Source organism: Oncorhynchus clarkii, chromosome 7 (genome assembly GCF_045791955.1).
Source record: "Oncorhynchus clarkii lewisi isolate Uvic-CL-2024 chromosome 7, UVic_Ocla_1.0, whole genome shotgun sequence".
In the NCBI taxonomy this organism is placed as follows: Eukaryota; Metazoa; Chordata; class Actinopteri; order Salmoniformes; family Salmonidae; genus Oncorhynchus; species Oncorhynchus clarkii.
In genome coordinates this window covers 69,548,586-69,569,846 of record NC_092153.1, presented here as the reverse complement: position 1 = coordinate 69,569,846, position 21,261 = coordinate 69,548,586, and the positions used below count along the sequence as shown (strand labels likewise).

The 21,261-nt window shown below is 41.2% G+C and overlaps 1 protein-coding gene across 2 annotated transcripts in view; it reads right to left on the bottom strand.

Moving 5' to 3' along the window:
• Positions 1–1,740: 1,740 nt before the first annotated feature.
• The window catches only part of LOC139413769 (inter-alpha-trypsin inhibitor heavy chain H3-like), a 36,151-nt gene continuing 16,630 nt past the window's right edge, over positions 1,741–21,261 (bottom strand). The window contains exons 13-21 of one of the 2 annotated variants that reach the window (XM_071161502.1): positions 12,833–13,059; positions 10,208–10,291; positions 10,068–10,115; positions 9,612–9,668; positions 9,073–9,180; positions 8,761–8,935; positions 7,972–8,120; positions 2,270–2,351; positions 1,741–2,046 (exon numbers count right to left, since the gene is read on the bottom strand). In XM_071161502.1, the coding sequence (XP_071017603.1) occupies positions 1,932–2,046; positions 2,270–2,351; positions 7,972–8,120; positions 8,761–8,935; positions 9,073–9,180; positions 9,612–9,668; positions 10,068–10,115; positions 10,208–10,291; positions 12,833–13,059 (1,045 nt within the window). In that variant the 3' untranslated portion in view covers positions 1,741–1,931. The remainder of the gene's footprint in view (positions 2,047–2,269; positions 2,352–7,971; positions 8,121–8,760; positions 8,936–9,072; positions 9,181–9,611; positions 9,669–10,067; positions 10,116–10,207; positions 10,292–12,832; positions 13,060–21,261) is intronic. The other variant, XM_071161504.1, reaches the window with a different exon arrangement.

Here is a 21,261-nt window from a genome sequence, read left to right as displayed (position 1 = left end):
TGGAGTCTGCAAAAGACCTGAGACTGGGACGGAGATTTGTCTTCCAACAAGACAATGATCCAAAACATAAAGCAAAATCTACAATGGAATGGTTCAAAAATCAACATATCCAGGTGTTAGAATGGCCAAGTCAAAGTCCAGACCTGAATCCAATCGAGAATCTGGGGAAAGAACTGAAAACTGCTGTTCACAAATGCTCTCCATCCAACCTCACTGAGCTCGAGCTGTTTTGCAAGGAGGAATGGGAAAAAATGTCAGTCTCTCGATGTGCAAAACTGATAGAGACATACCCCAAGCGACTTACAGCTGTAATCGCAGCAAAAGGTGGCGCTACAAAGTATTAACTTAAGGGGGCTGAATAATTTTGCACGCCCAATTTTTCAGTTTTTGATTTGTTAAAAAAGTTTGAAATATCCAATAAATGTTGTTCAACTTCATGATTGTGTCCCACTTGTTGTTGATTCTTCACAAAAAAATACAGTTTTATATCTTTATGTTTGAAGCCTGAAATGTGGCAAAAGGTCGCAAAGTTCAAGGGGGCCGAATACTTTCGCAAGGCACTGTAAATCCAATGTAAAGTCTGTCAAGCATGTGTCTGTCTGTTAATATACTGTACGCTTAGTCATGTCAAGACCCACAGAAGAGTCTACATGTCACGGCCGTCAAATGAAGAGCACAAAGGTGCAGCGTTGTGAGAGTACATATTCCTGTATTTATTTGACGCCGACAAAAACAATAAACAATCCAAAACAACTGTGAAGCTAAAGGTTATAGTGCCAACAAACAAAGACAACTACCCACAAGGCCAGGTGGGAAAAGGGCTATCAACGATAGACAGCTGTCCCTGATTGAGAACCATACCCGGCCAAAACAAAGAAATACAAAACAGAACATAGAATGCCCACCCCCTGACCTAACCAAATAGAGAAATAAAACGTCTCTCTAAGGTCAGGGAGTGACACTACAATTAGATTGTAGATTTAGTGAAAATATCAGTGATTTTTTTTATTTTACTAGGCAAGTCAGTTAAGCACAAATTCTTATTTTCAATAACAGCCTAGGAACAGTGGGTTAACTGCCTGTTCAGGGACAGAATGACAGATTTGTACCTTGTCAGCTCGGGGGTTTGAACTTGCAACCTTACTAGTCCAACGCTCTAACCACTAGGCTACCCTCCCACCCCATACTGTATGTAGTGGTTCAAGGCACAGTTTTCCTGTTCAGTTTGTTTCCTTCAGCAGGGTGTCCTGTAAAATGTATTAGTCACCTTACTTCAAGAGAACTATTACAGAAATGCATTCCTGGATTGCTTAATAGCTTTTCCCTGGTGGGGATGATACACACATGACTTCTAAGATCATACGATACACAGCTGATAAAATTATGGTTAGCTGTAAATAGAGAATGTTTAATGTCCATGCTATGAACATGGTGACCCACAACCTCCTAGACCCACCCAGTACAAACAGCTACTGACCTCAGTGTAAACGGAAGTCAGAGAGTGAAAAATTAATGCAAATACAGGCACACAGTAGGCTTGTGTGTGTGTGTGTGTGTGTGTGTGTATGTGTGTGTGTGTGTGTGTGTGCTCGCATACAGTATGTGAGTGTGTGTGTGTGAGAGAGAGTGTGTATGTGTGTTCATGGTGCCAAGTATGTTTTGTTCTATATTGATCCTTCGCTTGAGTTTAGTCACAAAAACATTATTTATTGAAGAGTGTGGAATGCAACACAAAAGTTGTCATTGTTCAAAAAAGGATCCATTTATTCAACAATGTATATGTAACAGGAGAATTTAGCTGTGTTATTATGTGAACTCATTGGACTCTATAAAGAAACCTCCGGCTTTATTGTTTCTCTTCTTAATTCTAGAACAGAATTACTGTATGTATAGTGTTGATTAGTTGGTGATGGGAGAAATTACATGGTCAGTTAGAGTTGTGTGACGGTAAAGTCAGATAGCTCCCCCTGTAGGGCAGACTGAAGAGGCAGCAACCAGCATGCCACGGTGGGGGCAGAGCGAATGCTGAGATCCACAGCAGAGTCCCTACAAAAAAAACACACAAAAAAACACACACACAAGGTTCTTAGCATATACAGTACACTTCAGTTTCCCTAACTATTCTCACAGAACTATACAATTAAACATAATCATCAAAATATAAACTCAATAAATACACTAAAGACACATTATTGCTGAAGACACATATCCTCTGAACAGTCAAGATCACTATTCATGCAGTTCGTTTCTGATAGACAGTTGATCTTACCTGGAGACTTCTACTTCTTTGTCCTGAATCTTCAGTTTCATTGTTGTTCCCTGGACCTCCTCATAGGCAACAGGTGGACGGGCTGTAACACACAGTACAAATACTGTCACCATGAATCAAATGAACAGTATGAGCAGGTGGTCCTCTGTAGCTCTAATCAAATCAAATCAAATGTTATTGGTCACATACACATGGTTAGCAGATGTTAATGTCAGTGTAGCGAAATGCTTGTGCTTCTAGTTCCGACCATGCAGTAATATCTAACAAGTAATCTAACAATTTCACAACAACTACCTTAAGTGTAAAGGAACGAATAAGAATATGTACATATACATATATGGATGAGCGATTGCAGAACGGCATAGGCAAGATGCAGTAGATGGTATAGAGTACAGTATATACACATGAGATGAGTAATGTAGTGTGTGTAAACATTATATAAAGTGGCATTGTTTAAAGTGACTAGTGATACATTTATTACATCCAATTTTTAATTATTAACCTCACTAGGGTACGTGGGACACTAGCGTCCCACCTGGCCAACTTCCAGTGAAATTGCAGAGCACCAAATTCAAAAACAGAAACATTCACTATGAAAATTCATAAAGCATACAAGTGTAAAACATCGGTTTAAAGATTAACTTCTTGTTAATCCAACCACAGTGTCAGATTTCAAAAAGGCTTTAAGGCAAAAGCAAACCATGCGAGAACAGTGCCCAGCAGACAAATCATTACAAACAGAAACCAGCAAAGTCAGAAATAGAGATAAAATGAATCACTTACCTTTGATGATCTTCATATGGTTGCACTCACAAGACATTAATTTACTCAATAAATGTTAGTTTTGTTCGATAAAGTCTCTCTTTACATCCAAAAACCTCAGTTTTGTTCGCATGTTTTGTTCAGTAATCCACAGGCTCAAACGCAGTCACAACAGGCAGACGAAAAATCCAAATAGTATCCGTAAAGTTCCTGGATGAATTTTTCTCAGGTTTTCACCTGCCTAATCAGTTCAGTTATACTCATAGACATTATTTTAACAGTTTCGAAAACTTGAGACTGTTTTCTACCCAAATCTACCAATTATATGCATATCCTAGCTTCTGGGCCTGAGTAGCAGGCAGTTTACTTTGGGCACACTTTTCATCCGGAAGTGAAAATAGTGCCCCCTACCCTAGCGAAGTTAAAGTGGCTAGATATTTTTGTATAATTTTTTTAACCTTTATATTTAACTAGGCAAGTCAGTTAAGAACAATTTCTTATTTTCAATGACGGCCTAGGAACAGCGGGTTAACTGCCTGTTCAGGGGCAGAATGACAGATTTGTACCTTGTCAGCTTGGGGATTTGAACTTGAAACTTTCCGGTTGCAAGTTCAAGTCCATTGCTCTAACCACTAGGCTACCCTGCCGCCCCGCCCCTGAGTCAGTATGTGATACAGCACGACAGGTGATACAGCACGACAGGATGCTCTCAATTGTGCATCTGTAAGAGTTTGTGTGTTTTTGGTGACAAGACAAATTTCTTCAGCCTCCTGAGGTTGAAGAGGCGCTTTTGCTTCCTCCCCTCACCACCTGGGGGCGTCCTGTCAGAAAGTACAGGACCCAGTTGAACAGGGCGGTGTCGAGACCCAGGGTCTCGAGCTAAATTATGAGTTTGGAGGGTACTATGGTGTTAAATGCTGAGCTGAAGTCGATGAACAGCATTGTTACATAGGCATTCTTCTTGTCCAGATGGGTTAGGGCAGTGTGTAGTGGGATTGCGTCGTCTGTGGACCTGTTGGGGCGGTAAGCAAATTGGAGTGGGTCTAGGGTGTCAGGTAGGGTGGAGGTGATATAATCTTTGACTAGTCTCTCAAAGCACTTCATGATGACGGAAGTGAGTGCTGCGGGGTGATAGTCGTTTAGCTCAGTTACCTTAGCTTTCTTGGGAACAGGAACAATGGTGGCCCTCTTGAAATATGTGGGAACAGCAGACTGGGATAGGGATTGATTGAATATGTCCGTAAACACACCAGCCAGCTGGTCTGCATATGCTCTGAGGACGCGGCTAGGGATGCCGTCTGGGCCGGCAGCCTTGCGAGGGTTAACATGTTACATTTTTGACTCATGTTAGCTGCAGTGAAGGAGAGCCCCCAAGTTTTGGTAGTGGGCCGTGTCGGTGGCACTGTATTGTCCTCAAAGCAATCCAAGAAGTTGTTTAGTTTGCATGGGGGCAAGACATCGTGGTCCGCGACGGGGCTGTTTTTTTTTGTAGTCCATGATTGACTGTAGACTCTGCCACATACCTCTCGTGTCTGAGCCGTTGAATTGCGACTCTACTTTGCCTCTATACTGACGCTTAGCTTGTTTGATTGCCTTGCGGAGGGAATAGCAACACTGTTTGTATTCGGTCATGTTTCCGGTCGCCTTGCCCTGATTAAAACTTCTTATGGCTGCAGTATTGAGTAGTTTGGATGAAAGGTGCCCAGAGTAAACGGCCTGCTCCTCAGTCCCAGTTGCTAATATATTCATATCATTATTATTATTGGATAGAAAACACTCTGACGTTTCTAAAACTGTTTGAATGATGTCTGTGAGTATAACAGAACTCACATGGCAGGCAAAAACCTGAGAAGAAATCCAAACAGGAAGTGAGAAATCTGAGGTTGGTCGATTTTCAACCCAGCCCCTATTGAATTCACAGTGGGATATGGATGAACGTGCACTTCCTAGGGCTTCCACTAGATGTCAACCGTCGTTAGAAATTTGAATGAGGCTTCTACTGTGTTGTGGAGCTGAATGAGAGCTGAATGAGTCAGATGTCTGGAAGAGAGCCAGGTCCTGGTCATGCACAATTCACATGATAGCGACCAGCATTCCATGGCTTCTCTACACACAAAATAATTCTCCGGTTGGAACTTCATTGAAGATTTATGAATACAACACCCTAAAGATTAATTCTATACTTAGTTTGACAAGTTTCTTCGATCTATAATATAACTTTTTGAAGTTTTCGTCCGACGTCCGGATGGACCTGCACTTGCGTTTGGATTTGTGTACTAAAAATGCAAACAAAAGTAGCTACTTGGACATAAATAATGGACATTATCGAACAAATCATGCATTTATTGTGGAACTAGGATTCCTGTGAGTGCATTCTGATGAAGATCATCAAAGGTAAGGGAATATTTATAATGTGATTTCTGATTTCTGTTGACTCCAACATGGCGGATAATTTTATTTATTTTCTGAGCGCCGTCTCAGATTATTGCAAGGTTGGCTTTTTCCGTACGTTTTTTTTTAAACCTAACACAATGGTTGCATTAAGGAGAGGTATATCTCTAATTCCATTTGTATATCTTGTATTTTCATCTACATTTATGTTGAGTATTTCTGTTGAATTGATGTGGCTTTGCAAAATCACTGGATGTTTTTGGAACTTGTGAATGTAACGCGCCAATGTAAACTCAGATTTTTTGATATAAATATGAACTTTATCAAAGAAAACATACATGTATTGTGTAACATGAAGTCCTATGAGTGTCATCTGATGAAGATGATCAAATGTTAGTGATTCATTTTATCTCTATTTGTGCTTTTTGTGACTGCTCTCTTTGGCAGGAATTGTTTTTCTTCTGTGAGTTGGTGGTCACCTAACATAATAGTTTGTGGTGCTTTCGCTGTAACGCCTATTTGAAAGTGGACACTGTGGTGGGATTAACAACAAGATTACCTTTAAAACGGTATAAGATACATGTATGTTTGAGGAATTTTAATTATGAGATTTCTGTTGTTTTGAATTTGGAGCCCTGCACTTTCACTGGCTGTTGTCATATCATCCCGTTAAAAGCAGTTGTTTGTGCTTTCAGTTTTGTACCAATGCTGCCATCAATCCACGGTTTCTGGTTGGGGAAGGTTTTCATCGTCGCCGTGGGTACAACATCACTGATGCACTTGCTAATAAACTCACTCATTGAATCAGCGTTTACATCAATGTTGTTGCTCGATGCTACCCAAAACATGCTGCTGGTGAGTCTCTGATCCACCTCTACGCAGACGACACCATTCTGTATACTTCTGGCCCTTCTTTGGACACTGTGTTAACAACCTTCCAGGCAAGCTTCAATGCCATACAACTCTCCTTCCGTGGCCTCCAATTGCTCTTAAATACAAGTAAAACTAAATGCATGCTCTTCAACCGATCACTGCCTGCACCTGCCCACCTGTCCAACATCACTACTCTGGATGGCTGGACAAATGCTCTCCATCCAACCTCACTGAGCTCGAGCTGTTTTGCAAGGAGGAATGGGAAAAAAATTCAGTCTCTCGATGTGCAAAGCTGATAGAGACATACCCCAAGCGACTTACAGCTGTAATCGTAGCAAAAGGTGGCGCTACAAAGTATTAACTTAAGGGGGCTGAATAATTTTGCACGCCCAATTTTTCAGTTTTTGATTTGTTAAAAAAGTTTGAAATATCCAATAAATGTCGTTCCACTTCATGATTGTGTCCCACTTGTTGTTGATTCTTCACAAAAAAATACAGTTTTATATCTTTATGTTTGAAGCCTGAAATGTGGCAAAAGGTCGCAAAGTTCAAGGGGGCCGAATACTTTCGCAAGGCACTGTAGGTGTCTGGTTAGACTGTAAACTCTCCTTCCAGACCCACATTAAACATCTCCAATCCAAAGTTAAATCTAGAATTGGCTTCCTATTTCGCAACAAAGCATCCTTCACTCATGCTGCCAAAGGATTAGCATTTCAATTATTATAATTATCAACTGTGTAGTGTCTTTTGTCTTTTGCACCCTTCTCAGTCCCTTTGTCTACCAAACCGTCATATCGGTTTAGCCCACTAGGGCACATCCCCTATCATTTCCTTGTAACCATATCTACTTTGTTTGTTGTTTATGCATTTCTGTGATTATTTATTTATTTAGTAAATAAATGATTTAGACAATTGATGTCTGGATGATTCATAGTGAAGGCTGGGTTCGTGCAGATAACCAATGTTATAACCAATGTTTGGAATGAGACTAACGTGAGGTAAAGAACAATTCATTAATTAGAAGACTAATTGACCAGATATTAAAATATCTGAAATGTTATATTAGGAAAATTATAACTTTGTAATCTGAAGATTTTCCTTGGTGCCCCGGCTTCCTAGTTAATTACATTTACATGATTTGTTTAGTCACGTAATAATAATAACAGAGAATTGATTTGATAAAATAACAGTCTTCACTTTAATGATGCCAAAGACACGACAGAGTGCTTTGTATGCGTCGCGGAAGTTAGAGTAACAATGGTCCAGGACTTTGCCAGCCCATGTCGCACATTCGAAATGCTGATAAAATTTAGGGAGCCTTGTTTTCAGATTAGCCTTGTTAAAATCTATCCCCTGCTACAATAAATCAGGAGTGTTCCTCTATAGCTCAGTTGGTAGAGTCGAGGGTTTGATTCCTGGGACCACCCATACGTAAAATGTATGCATGCATGTTTAAGTCGCTTTGGATAAAAGTGAGTGCTAAACAGCAGACTGTGTCATTAACTACTGTATTTTCATCAATTTAGTGAGCATCCATAGTGGGAATTCTTTAGGGCACATTTCCTAGTTAGAGTACTTGATTTTTTTCAAAAGCGTCTCAAAAAAATGTAATCACTCACATAGAAACGAAGGAATATGAAGTGGAATGTAGTCCTAACTGATAATGTTTCACTCACCCACGATCCCCATAATATTGCCTCCCGTTGGGCGCTGCCTCAGCACGGGCCACAGGAACTTAATTCCATTCCTCTCATAGAGCATGATGATGATCCGTGTTAACCCTATGGTGATGTCCACCTCCTTGTCCCGTAGGATCAGAGACACACTGCAGGAAGTGACATATCAATTCAATTGACAAAAAAAGTAAATATCTATTTTTACCAAATGTATAAATGTAGAAAGGAAACATTAAGAACACCTGCTCTTTTCATTACATAGATTGACCAGGTGAACTCAAGTGAAAGCCATGATCCCTTATTGATGTTACTTGTTAATCAGTGTAGATGAAGGGGAGGAAACATGTTAAAGAAGGATTTTTAAACCTTGAGAAAATTAAGACATGGATTGTGTATGTGTGCCATTTAGATGGTGAATGGGCAAGACCAAATAATTAAGTGCCATTGTACGGGGTATGGGAGTATGTGCACAAGTTTGAGTGTGTGAAGAACTGCAACGCTGATGGGTTTTTCATGCTCAACAGTTTCCTGTGTGTAGCATTGGGGTCAACATGGGCCAGCATTCTTGTGGAATGCTTTTGACACCTAGTAGAGTCCATTCCCCGAATAATTGTGGCTGTTCTGGAAGTGTGTGTGTGTGTGGGGGGATATACTCACTCATTATAATATAATTAAAACACCTTGCACTGCACAATAAGCTGAAGCAGAAATCTAATCACAGAAACAAACAATACTGTAGCACAAAATGACTTATATCAGAAGGTCTGTAGTTTGTCTGTGATTCAGAACCTGTCTGTTTTGTGATTGATTTTCAGACTCCAGGAGAAATATGTTGCATCCTGTCCATTGTTGAAGGTGATGACAGTGGTGTCTAACTCAATATGTTGATTGTTTTTGTAGTGGATCACAATCTTCTGGTAGCCTGCGCTGGCTGATTGTCCAAGCTGACCGTTCATAGACAACTCTGGGAAAAGATGGACACCATTCATTCATTCAAAGATGTTTGAGGAGTGAGGGGATAATGTGGACAGGTCAAGGAATTAATAAATTTACGAATGAAGTAAGGCATTGAAGAACATTTGATATCTAAGGTCAGGTCACCATTGTTGGGGTCCTTTAGGAGTCTGAGCGAGAGAGCCACAGGGATGTCATAGCACAGTGGCAGGGCCTGATCCTCAGCTGGCAACAGTAACCTCAGGGGAGAACTCACTGAGTGAGTGAGTGAGTGAGTGAGTGAGTGAGTGAGTGAGTGAGTGAGTGAGTGAGTGAGTGAGTGAGTGAGTGAGAGTGTGAGAGAGAAAGAGGACATTTGAAGTCTTTATTCCTTTGGAACTTCTGCGAGTGTAATGTTTACTATACAATATATATATATATATATATATATTTCACTTTGTTTATTATCTATTTTTCTTGCTTCGCAATGTAAACATATATTTCCCATGCCAATAGAGACCATTAAATTGAAAATGTAATTGAGAGAGAGAGACAGAGACAGAGACAGAGACAGAGACAGAGACAGAGACAGAGACAGAGACAGAGACAGAGAGATAGGATGCAGAGGGTAGAGAGATGAGGATAATTAGTTTATGAAAAAACAGCATCATCTTAATCAAACACAAAAGAAACAATTATTGCAGTACCAGTTGTAGGTGTAGCTCTAGTTGCAGTTTTAGTTGAGTGAGTTGGTTGATGTTCCTCTATTTCAGTTGAAAATGTAAGATGAGAGAACATTTACAAAGACAATCCTACACACAGTCAGAACATTACACAAAGGATCCTACACACACACACACACACACACACACACACACACACACACACACACACACACACACACACACACACACACACACACACACACACACACACACACACACACACACACACACCCATTGCCAGACGTCCGGCCAGCCAGACACGCACTCGTGCGCACACATACACAAATGCACGCACGCACACACACACACACGCACCACACATACCGTACAGTCAATCAGTTGGTCAGTGAGGGCATTGAAACAGGCATGGCTCTACACACAGACAGCACAAACAGACAAAACATATTCTGCAATTATTTTATAACGTGGAACAATTACCCATTATATAGGCAGAATATGAATCCTCCGCAGCATCAAACAGCAAGCCTAAGACAAAAGACATCACACGTTGAGCACAACTAAACTGATGTTCAACAAGTGGAGCTATGATGTAGGGGAAAGATACAGTAGTCACTTGCCTATTCTTTGTCCTGCTCCTCCTGCTCCTCCCCCTGCTCCTCCTACTCCACCACCTGCTCCTCCTACTCCACCACCTCCTCCTCCTGATCCACGAAAGTGCATTGGCTTAATAGCGTTGGGCCATTGCACTAATATAGCATCTCTCTACTGTTGTTGACATTGTTTTTGTTGGAATGTTGTCCCTCTACACATTTTGACTCCCCTTTTTGTTATGCTAGTAAGTGTACAGTATTGTGACAATTATTTTGTTTAAAAATCACACTTTAACAAAATGTAGATTTGATTTGATTTCATTTTAATCATTGCATCTACCTATACTAATCTAAACCCGATCACACTGATCCTGATGCTATTTATAGTGGTTTCAGTGTTTGTATACACTGAGTGTACAAACATTCAACTCAATATTAGGAAGGTGTTCTAAATGTTTTGTCCACTCTGGAAATAAAACATAAGATATTCATGTTTTTGACTGCACTGGGCCTTTAACGCTGAGTCCCGCAATAGGCGAATCAGCGCCACTCGCCGCCCAGGCTATTTGTTATAGTTTTGTTACTACATACAATGATGTCCTTGTCGAGTGTTTGTTGTTTGAAGTACCGTCTTTGTTGTTGTAACATCGCAAACGGACTTGGCAGTTTCACCACTATGGATTCCAGCTGTAAGATGAATGTCGATGCTGTTAAATTACTGTCAAGATCTGTGAGTTTGAATTATAGACTTCCAGGATCTTGCATGCGACACGTCTCATTACAATGCATCCATTTGCCTGTGCGGTGGATGGGAGCTAACCTAGAGCAGTGTTTAAGCTACAACGGTTTGAGCTACAAACTATTAAGACCGTATTCTCTCACGAACACGCACGCAAGTCGTCTGTTGTGTACAATGACGCTCACAAACTGTACAGGACCCAAGGATGCCGAAGTCCTAACTCCCAACAAAATAACTCTGGGGTAAAATGAATTGGAGCTGATAGGGTTTTTTCCACATAGACTATCATACACAATTATAGATTTTTTTCCCCAGGACTTTACTATATCTCTCAGATGTATTTCAGACGTTTCAAAACATACTTCATTTTGACTGTTTTGCCATGTATGTACAGTATGCATTTGTATGGATTAATAGCAGTAAGGGTTGAGAAATTCAAGCAACTTTCTCAAAGCCACCTTTTTTCCGGAAATCCTGAAGTGAATATCCCAGCGAAGATTGAAGATTAAAATTAGGGGTAGGTTATTTGTTTAACCACCTTAATCTGACACTGGCTGTGCAGGGGGCCCTGGTAAACAGAAAACATACTTTTGTATATATATAGGGTATGTGGACAGCCCTTCAAATGAGTGGATTCGGCTATTTCAGTCAGTAGAATGGCCTTACTGATGAGCTCAGTGACGTTCAACGTGGCACAATCATAGGATGTCACCTTTCCAACAAGTCACTTCGTCAAATTTCTGCCCTGCTAGAGTTGCCCCGGTCAACTGTAAGTGCTGTTATTGTGAAGTGGAAACGTCTACGAGTAACAATGTCTCAGCCACAAAGTGGTACAAGCTTACAGAACGGGGCCGCAGAGTGGTGAAGCGCGTAGTGTGTAAAAATTGTCTGTCCCCGGTTGCAACACTCACTACCAAGTTCCAAACTGCCCCTGGAAGCAACGTCAGCACAAAAACTGTTAGTCGGAAGATTCATGAAATCGGTTTCCAGGCCGAGCAGTCACACACAAGCTTAAGATCACAATGCTCAACGCCAAGCGTCGGTTGAACCAGCTCGCCACCATTGGAATATGGAGTTGTGGAAACTTGTTCTCTGGTGTGATGAATCTCGCTTCACCATCTGGCAGTTCGACCAGATGAATCTGGGTTTGGCTGATGGCAGGAGAACACTACCTGCCCCAATGCGTAGTACCAACTGGAAAGTTTGGTGGAGGAGGAATAATGGTCTGGGGCTGTTTTCCATGGTTCAGGCTAGGCCCCTTAGTTCCAGTGAAGGGAAATATTAATGCTATGGCATACAATGACATCCTAGACAATTCTGTGCTTCCAACTTTGTGGCAACAGTTTGAGGAAGGCCCTTTCCTGTTTCAGCACGATTATGCCCCCGTGCACAATGGGAGGTCCATGCAGAAAAGGTTTGTCAAGATCAGTGTGGAAGAACTTGATTGGCCTGCATAGAGCCCTGATCTCAAACCCATCGAACACCTTTGGGATGAATTGGAACAGAGGCCTAATCGCCCAACATCACTTCCCGACCTCACTAATGCTCTTGTGGCTGAATGGAAGCAAGTCCCTGCAGCAATGTTCCAACATCTAGTGGAAAGCCATCCCAGAAGAGTGGAGGCTGTTATTGCAGCAAAAAGTGGACCAACTCCATATGAATTCCCATGATATTGGAATGAGATTTTGTTCATGTAGTATATTTAAAGTCAATATACAGGTTATAATTGTACGTTTATAGATTGACAGTATTTGCTCTTTTATTTACTCCATTGACTCACACCATACAGTAATTGTCATTCACTGTTGTAGACAGTATGTGTGTGTATGAGTGCACACATAAGCATATGTGTATACCTATTGTGTGTGCATGCATGCTGGTGTGCTTGCATTGATGATGGTAGTTTTGCTCACCGGGGTATCCGGCTTCTCCACTCATGAACTGGAAACCCAACCCAGAGAAGTCTTGCCTGGATCCTGAAGGCTTCTCTCCCTCCTTGGGCTTGTGGGCCACCTGTGAGGCTTCTCCCTGGGGCTTGGTGACCACCATGGAGGTGAGAGGAGTCACAAAGCCGTACTTCAGACAAAGATCCAGGGCCTCTTTCTTCACCTTCTCCTTCATCTTCCCGCTTGACTGCACCCTAAAACAAACACACACACACACACACACACACACACACACACACACACACACACACAGGTATGATTTAAGTACAATAATAATTTTATTTGCATAAAACATTTACCAAATAGTAAAATATATTTCTTTAATGGGATAAGAATTTAACTTCTGTAATTTCGGCGGATAAAGTTTGAATGACACAATTATATGTGTACAACATGTAAAGACCTGCATCACTAAACTGATAGCTTTTCCATTTCTAATAGGACATACAGTATTTGTTGTTGTTTTTAGCATTTGTCCGTGTTTTTTCAGAGCCTCCATACTGCAAGGATAAGAAAGTGTATCGCTGGTTATGGGTAAAATGGGAAAACAAACCCTTCTATAGTATGCTGTTTATATAAAATAAATAGAGATTTGGGTTAAATTCTCCTTTTAAGTGGTCCATCTGTGAAATCACGAAATTGTGTTGTGCCACATAATCACAATAAGATTATCATCAATGGAGTTATTGTCATGTGTCAATGTGCAGCGGTTAGGACGGAGTCAGGCGCAGGACACAGAACTAAGTAAAATACGTACTTTACTCGAAAAGAATCAACAAAATTTCCACGCAATGAAAACACACCAGCTCACAGAAGTCTTGAACACTAAACAAAGAACAAACACGCACAAAACCATGTGGGAACTAGAGGGTTAAATAGGGAATAAATTATAACGTATGGAAAAATGGAAAAAGAAACGTAGATCGGTGGCAGCTAGAAAGCCGATGACAACGACCGCCGAACGCCGCCCAAACAAGGAGAGGCACCAATTTCGGCGGAAGTCGTGACAGTTATGGAATAAAAAACTATCACATTTCCTAACACTTTTTATTTACCTGCAATCCTGATCGCCATATCAGCCAATGTATGGTACAGGCATAATTGTCTAGAACACCTCCACTTCCATATATTTTGTGCCATGATGCACAGGCATAACCAAAGTGATGCTGGACTAGCTCACTAGCTAGGTTTCCATCCAATTGTCCTCAGATTTTCATGCGAATATTCTAAAATCTTCATAAAAACAATATGCCGTTTTAGTTTCATTTAGGAAATGTTGGTGTTGGACATTCAGATCTGACCTGGCGCAGCCAGCGCCATCAACAAACATTCAGATCTGATCTGGCGCAGCCAGCGCCATCAACAAACATTCAGATCTGACCTGGCGCAGCCAGCGCCATCAACAAACATTCAGATCTGACCTGGCGCAGCCAGCGCCATCAACAAACATTCAGATCTGACCTGGCGCAGCCAGCGCCATCAACAAACATTCAGATCTGACCTGGCGCAGCCAGCGCCATCAACAAACAAGGGTTATTGGCGAAATGAGCCACATTTACCTGTCCTTAAAATTAGCCTATACCAAATTACAAAAACACTATTCCTGGTGTTTCAATGTGAAGCACATGGGAAACTTCATAGGTTATTATTTTATTGTTTTTTAGACTCCTTTCCTAAAACAATAAATTAATCACCAAATTTCACTGGGTGAAAGACCTGGAGAGGCCTACAAGCCACAGAGTCTTGCACCCACTGTGAAATTTGGTGGAGGATCAGTGATGATCTGCGGGTGCTTCAGCAAGGCTGGAATCAGGTAGATTTGTCTTTGTGAAGGACACATGAATCAAGCCACGTACAAGGTTGTCCTGGAAGAAAACTTGCTTCCTTCTGCTCTGTCAATGTTCCCCAAATCTGAGGTTTGGTTTTTCCAGCAGGACAATGCTCCATGCCACATAGCCAGGTCAATCAAGGTGTGGATGGAAGACCACCAGATCAAGACCCTGTCATGGCCAGGCCAATCTCCAGACCTGAACCCCATTGTAAACCTCTGGAATGTGATCAAGAGGAAGACAGATGGTCACAAACCATCAAACAAAGCCGAGCTGCTTCATTTTTTTGCGCCAGGAGTGGCATCAAGTCACCCAACATCAATGTGAAAGACGGAGAGCATGCCAAGACGTATGAAAGCTGGGATTGAAAATCAGTGTTATTCCACCAAATATTGATTTCTGAACTCTTCCTACGTGTGTTTTTTAAAAATTAATATGAACTTATTTTCTTTGCATTATTCAAGGTCTGACATATTTTTTGTAATTTTGACCAGTTGTAACTTTCTGCAAGTAAATGCTCTAAATTACAATATTTTTATTTGGAATTTGGGAGAAATGTTGTCAGTAGTTTAAAGAATGAAACAAAATGTAAATTTTACCCAAACACGTATTTATAAATAGTAAAACCAGAGAAACGGATCATTTTACAGTGGTTTCTACATTTTTTTCCAGAGCTGTATGTGTGGCATGTTATTACACCAACGTGCATTTCTTCATGTCAGACGGCTACTACGTCTGCCAAACAGTTATAGACATACAGAAGGAGGGTAATTTGTTATCGTTCGGTCAGAATATTTTGTATAAAGATAAGCATTATATTGTTATATTATAGAAGTAACTCTGGTAGGTCTGAAACAGTCTTCCTTACCTCAAGTTCAATTGTCAGAGTCAGTTGAATCGCTGGGGCGCACTTCCTTCATATCATAGGTCTGCATTAGCTAAAGCTTAATAACAGCCACACAATACCACACCTTCACAAACATTTCTAAACTTTATTAGGGTAACATCAAAAGTATGTCAAGCCATTGTTTAAAGGGAAAATACTAGCAGAAAAGCAAATGTAAACCCAGGAAAAAACACACAACACTCCCCAAAGCAACAAAACCTCCTGTGGTTGAATCTGTGTTTGAAATTGACTGCTTGACTGAGGGACCTTAAAAATAATTGTATGTGTGGGGTGCAGAGATGAGGTTGACATTCAAAAATCATGTTAAATACTATTATTGCACAGTCCATGCAAATTATTATATGATTTGTTAAGCACATTTTTACTTCTGAACTTATTTAAGCTTGCCATAACCAAGGGGTTGAATACTTATTGACACAAGACGTTCCAGCTTTTTATTTATATTCATTTGTAAACATAAAGAAAAACATAATTCCACTTTGACATTATGGGGTATTGTGTGTAGGCCATTGAACAAAAATCTACATTTTATCAATTAAATTTAGACTGTAACGCAACTAAATGTGGAAAAAGTTATGGAGTGTGAATACTGTAGAGGCTATTAATACAGAACATTTGTATAAAACCTATATAAACTATTTATAATTACATTACAATATTTTAGGTTAACAACAACTATATTACACAATTTCTGATATCACATTCCTTACTTATATTTTCCTGCATAAGTAAAAGTAGGATTATGCCTCTTGTCACGATCGTGGAAACAAGGTGGAAACAACGGAGGTGGAAACAACGGACCAAAGCGCAGCATGGTGAGCGTACATACTCCTTTATTATAAGATGTCGCCAACAAAACAATAAACATCAAAACGAAAACGTGAAGCCAACGTAGTGCTCACAGGCAACTATACACGGACAACTACCCACAAATACAGGTGGGAAAAAGGCTACCTAAGTATGGTTTTCAATCAGAGACAACAATAGACAGCTGCCTCTGATTGAGAACCACACCCGGCCAAACACACAGAAATACAAATCATAGAAAAAGGGACATAGAATGCCCACAAAATCACACCCTGACGAAAGCAAAATAGAGACATAAAAGCTGTAAGGTCAGGGTGTGACACCTCTACTGCCATTAATTCCAATTAGACTGGTTTGGATTTCTTCCTAACCAACATGGCTTCCATTTACACCACATTGTGGAATTTTGAGGGTTTATGACATAGCCTTTCTAGTAATTTAATATGATCTGTATGCTCCTGGGTGGTGGAGAGGTTGGGGATTGCTGAGTTGGTGAAATTAACTCGTAGTGGACTCGTAAATTATTTATTGTATTTCCTCCGCCAAGAGGGAGAGGGCGCTCAGGATTACAAGATTAGGGACAAGAATTGTGACATGCTTTTGCTCTCCAGAGCAGGGTGCCGTTGAATAGACTGATAACAGGTTGTGGCATTAGGTGTTGAGGGGGATCAGTTGAAATGGAGGATTCCCAGTGTCTGTGACGCCCACTGTTTGGTGAGAAGTAGATCCGGTGGAGAGCGTGGGGAAACGTAGAAGACATTATCTGTCATGCTGGGTTTTGATGCAGAGTGGATACTAGATAAGGTCAAGGTAGGAAGCGTTCGTTATCCAGTGAGAGCTTTTGTTCAGAAACTATTACGGCGTTTTAGGTGTCAAGTTTACAGGCATATTGCAGCAGTGTGTAGGAGGGAAATGCCTAGATGTGAGAAGTGTGCAGGACTGCATGAGACAAAGGAATGTGTGGTATCGGTGGAGAAAGTTGTGCGTGTTAGTTGTGGGAGTGATCATAGGGCTGGAGATCGGAGGTGTCCAGTGAGAGAAAGGCAGATTGAGTTTGCCATGTATGTTTTGGAATTTTATTAGAATCCCCATTAGCTGTTGCGAAAGCCGAGCTACTACACACAGAACATGAAACATGACATAATACAGAACATTTATAGACAAGAACAGAACTACATACATTTAAATAATGGCACACAGCCTACATATCAATACATATACACAAAGTATCTAAATCAAATAGGGGAGAGGCTGTGTGTCATGAGGTGTTGCTTTAACTGTTTTTGAAAACAGGTATTTTGTTCATTTGAGTAATAGGAGATAGAAAGGAGTTCCATGTAATAATGGCTCTATATATTACTGTACACGTTCTTGAATTTGATCTGGAATTGGGAACTATGAAAAGACCCCCGGTGGCATGCCTGGTGGGAGAAGTGTGTGTGTGTCAGAGCTGTGCGTATGTTGACAATGCAAACAATTTGGAATTTCCAACACAATCTTTCTTATAAAAAGAAGAAGTGATGCAGTCAGTCTCTCCTTAACTCTTAGCGAAAAGAGACTGGCATGCATAGCATTTATGTCAGCCCTCTGATTACAATGAAGAGCAAGATGTGCTGCTCTGTTCTGGGCCAGCTGCAGCTTAACTTTTTTAGCAGCACTTGACCACATGGTGGGATCAAGATATGACTTAACTAGAGCATGCAGGACTTGCTTTGTGGAGTGTGGTGTCAAAAAAGCTCTCTTTATTATGGCCTGACCTCTCCCCATCTTTACAACCATTGAATCTATATGGTTTGACCATGACAGTTTACAATCTAACATAACAAGTAATTTAGTCTCCTCAACTTGTTAATATTCAGAACCACATTCATGTAAAGCTTAGAGAGCCTACCAGACAAGCTAAATGCCTTTTATGCTCGCTTTGAGGCAAGCAACATTAAAGCATGCATGAGAGCACCAGCTGTTCCAGATGTCTGTGCGATCACTCTCTCCTTAGCCGATGTGAGCAAGACCTTTATACAGGTCAACATTCACAAAGCCGCGGGGCCAGATGGATTACTAGGACGTGTACTCAAAGCATCCGCGGACCAAAGGGCAAGTGTCTTCATTGACATTTTCAACCTCTCCCTGACCGTGTCTGTAATACCTACACATTTCAAACAGACCACCATAGTCCCTGTGCCCCAGAAAGAGAAGCCAAATTGCCTAAATAATTACCGCACCATAGCACTCACGTTGGTAGCCATGAAGTGTTTTGAAAGGCTGGTCATGGCTCACATCAACACCATCATGCCAGAAACCCGACACCCACTCCAATTCCCATACCGCCCTAACAGATCCACAGATTAGGCAATCTCAGTCGCACTCCACACTACCCTATCCCACCTCTACAAAAGGAACACCTACGTAAGAATGCTGTTCATTGACTACAGCTCAGAATTCAACACCATAGTACCCACAAAGCACACCACTAAGCTAAGGACCCTGGGACAAAACACCTCCCTCTGCAACTGGATCCTGGACTTCCTGATGGGCCGCCCCCAGGTAGTAAGGATAGGCAATAACATCTGAAACGCTGATCCTCAACACAAGGGCCCCTCAGGGGTGCGTGCTTAGTCCCCTCCTGTACTCCCTGTTCACCAACAACTGCTTGGCTAAGCACGACTACAACACCATCATTAAGTTTGCTGACGACACAACAGTGGTAGGCCTGATCACCGACAACAATGAGACGACCTATAGGGAGGAGGTCAGAGAACTGGCAGTGTGGTACCAGAACATCAACATCTCCCTCAATGTGAGCAAGACAAAGGAGCTGATCGTGGACTACAGGAACATTGACGGGTGCTGAAGTGGAGCGGGTTGAGAGATTCAAGTTCCTTGGTGTCCACATCATAGCCCAAACACACCAAGACAGTTGTGAAGAGGGCACTACAACACCTTTTCCCCTCAGGAGACTGAAAAGATTTTGCATGGGTCCCCAGATCTTCAAAACGTTCTACAGCTGCACCATCGACAGCATCCTGACTGGGGATGGCCCCAAAAATGGTCAAGGACTCCAGTCACCCAAGACATAGACTGTTCTCTCTGCTACTGCACTGCAATCGATACCAGAGCGCCAAGTCTAGGTCCAAAAGGCCCCTTAAGTCACTTACATTGTGTCTGCCAACGCCCCTGGGATAATGTACATTTGCTGCAGCATTATGACAATTCAGCAACACAATGGTAGGGATTACCTGATCTGGTCTTGGGTCATTGATAAGTAATTGTCTCAATACAGCCTTATGTAGGGCCATAGAGCAGTAGAGTAGAGGCACTTACAGAAGTAGCACACATGGGGAACATTTTTAGTAGCCTAGTGTCTGGGAAAAATGTGGCCTTTTATAAATGCATTTCATGCAATTCAACATAATTTTACACAACTGGAGGCTTTGGCATAATCTTTTTTAATACCACACAAATAAACGCAATGACAGGCTACTTTGACACTGACAAACTGAGATCAATAAAAACAGCCATTTCATGAATCCATCAATAGCCTAGGTCTAGGTGTTTGGAGACATTGAGGGGCAGCGGGTAGCCTATTGGTTGGAGCATTGGGCCAGTAACCAAAAGGTTCCTGGATTGAATCCTTGAGCTGACAAGGTAAAAATCTGTTGTTCTGCCCCTGAGCAAAGCAGTTAACCCACTGTTCCCTGGGCGCCGTGGATTTTATTATGGCAGAGGGGTTGGGTTAAATGCGGAAAACATATTTCAATTGAATGCCTTCAGTTTTACAACTGATTAGGTATCCTCCCTTTCCCATATTGTAGGCTACAATATGAGGAGGAAATTAGTCCTAAAAATGATTTCCAGTTTCACACTCCTTTGTGATGGCAAAAAGCTCTTCGTTAAACAATATTTGGAAGTTATTAAAATATTTTGGTTGCCTACTGCTAAGAGTCTTCTCTTTTCAGCAGGAGCCATTTGCTTTCCAACCTGTGTTTTCCCGCTATTGCATTTTAAGTACTGCTAAAGGCCTGTTGTCAGCATGCTGTTTGTTTACTGACAGATTTTCAGTGTTCCCTCCTGTAGACTGCCTGCTTATTGGGCTACATCTACATCTAGGCTATATATAAAACATAAAAAGATTCTAGGCCTCATGGTGTAGTGGGTAATTATTTATGTGTCCAGATATACATGTTTTATGATGCCTCCCCAGACACACTTGTCTAAATTGATGGGTCGTGTGAAAGAAATACTATAACACCCAGCCACATCTGTTGGTGGAAAAAGTATTCAATTGTCATACTTGGGTAAATGTAAAAGATAGCTTAATAGAAAATGAGTGAAGTAAAAGTTACCCAGAAAAATACTACTTGAGTAAAAGTTACCCAGTAAAAAACTACTTGAGTAAAAGTTTTATGTCTCTGTTTTAGTTTGGTCAGGGCGTGAGTTGGTGTGGGCATTCTATGTTTTTGTTCTAGGTTTGGTATTTCTGTGTTTGGCCTGGTATGGTTCCCAATCAGAGGCAGCTGTCGATCGTTGTCTCTGATTGAGAACCATACTTAGGCAGCCTGTTTTCCCACTAGGATTTGTGGGTAGTTATTCTCTGTTTACTGTGTTGTTTCACCTGACAGGACTGTTTTGTTTCTTTCATTTACTTTGTTATTTTATTTTGTGTGTTCAGTTCTAATAAATTAACAGGGACACTAACCACGCTGCATATTGGTCGGATCCTTCCTACTCCTCCTCAGCCGAAGAAGAGATTCGTTACACATAACATTGTTGTGGTATGTTACAAAGTCATGTTACGACCACACATATCAATATTCATTTTATATATCAATATTTTGCTAAGTCTTGCTAAGTGG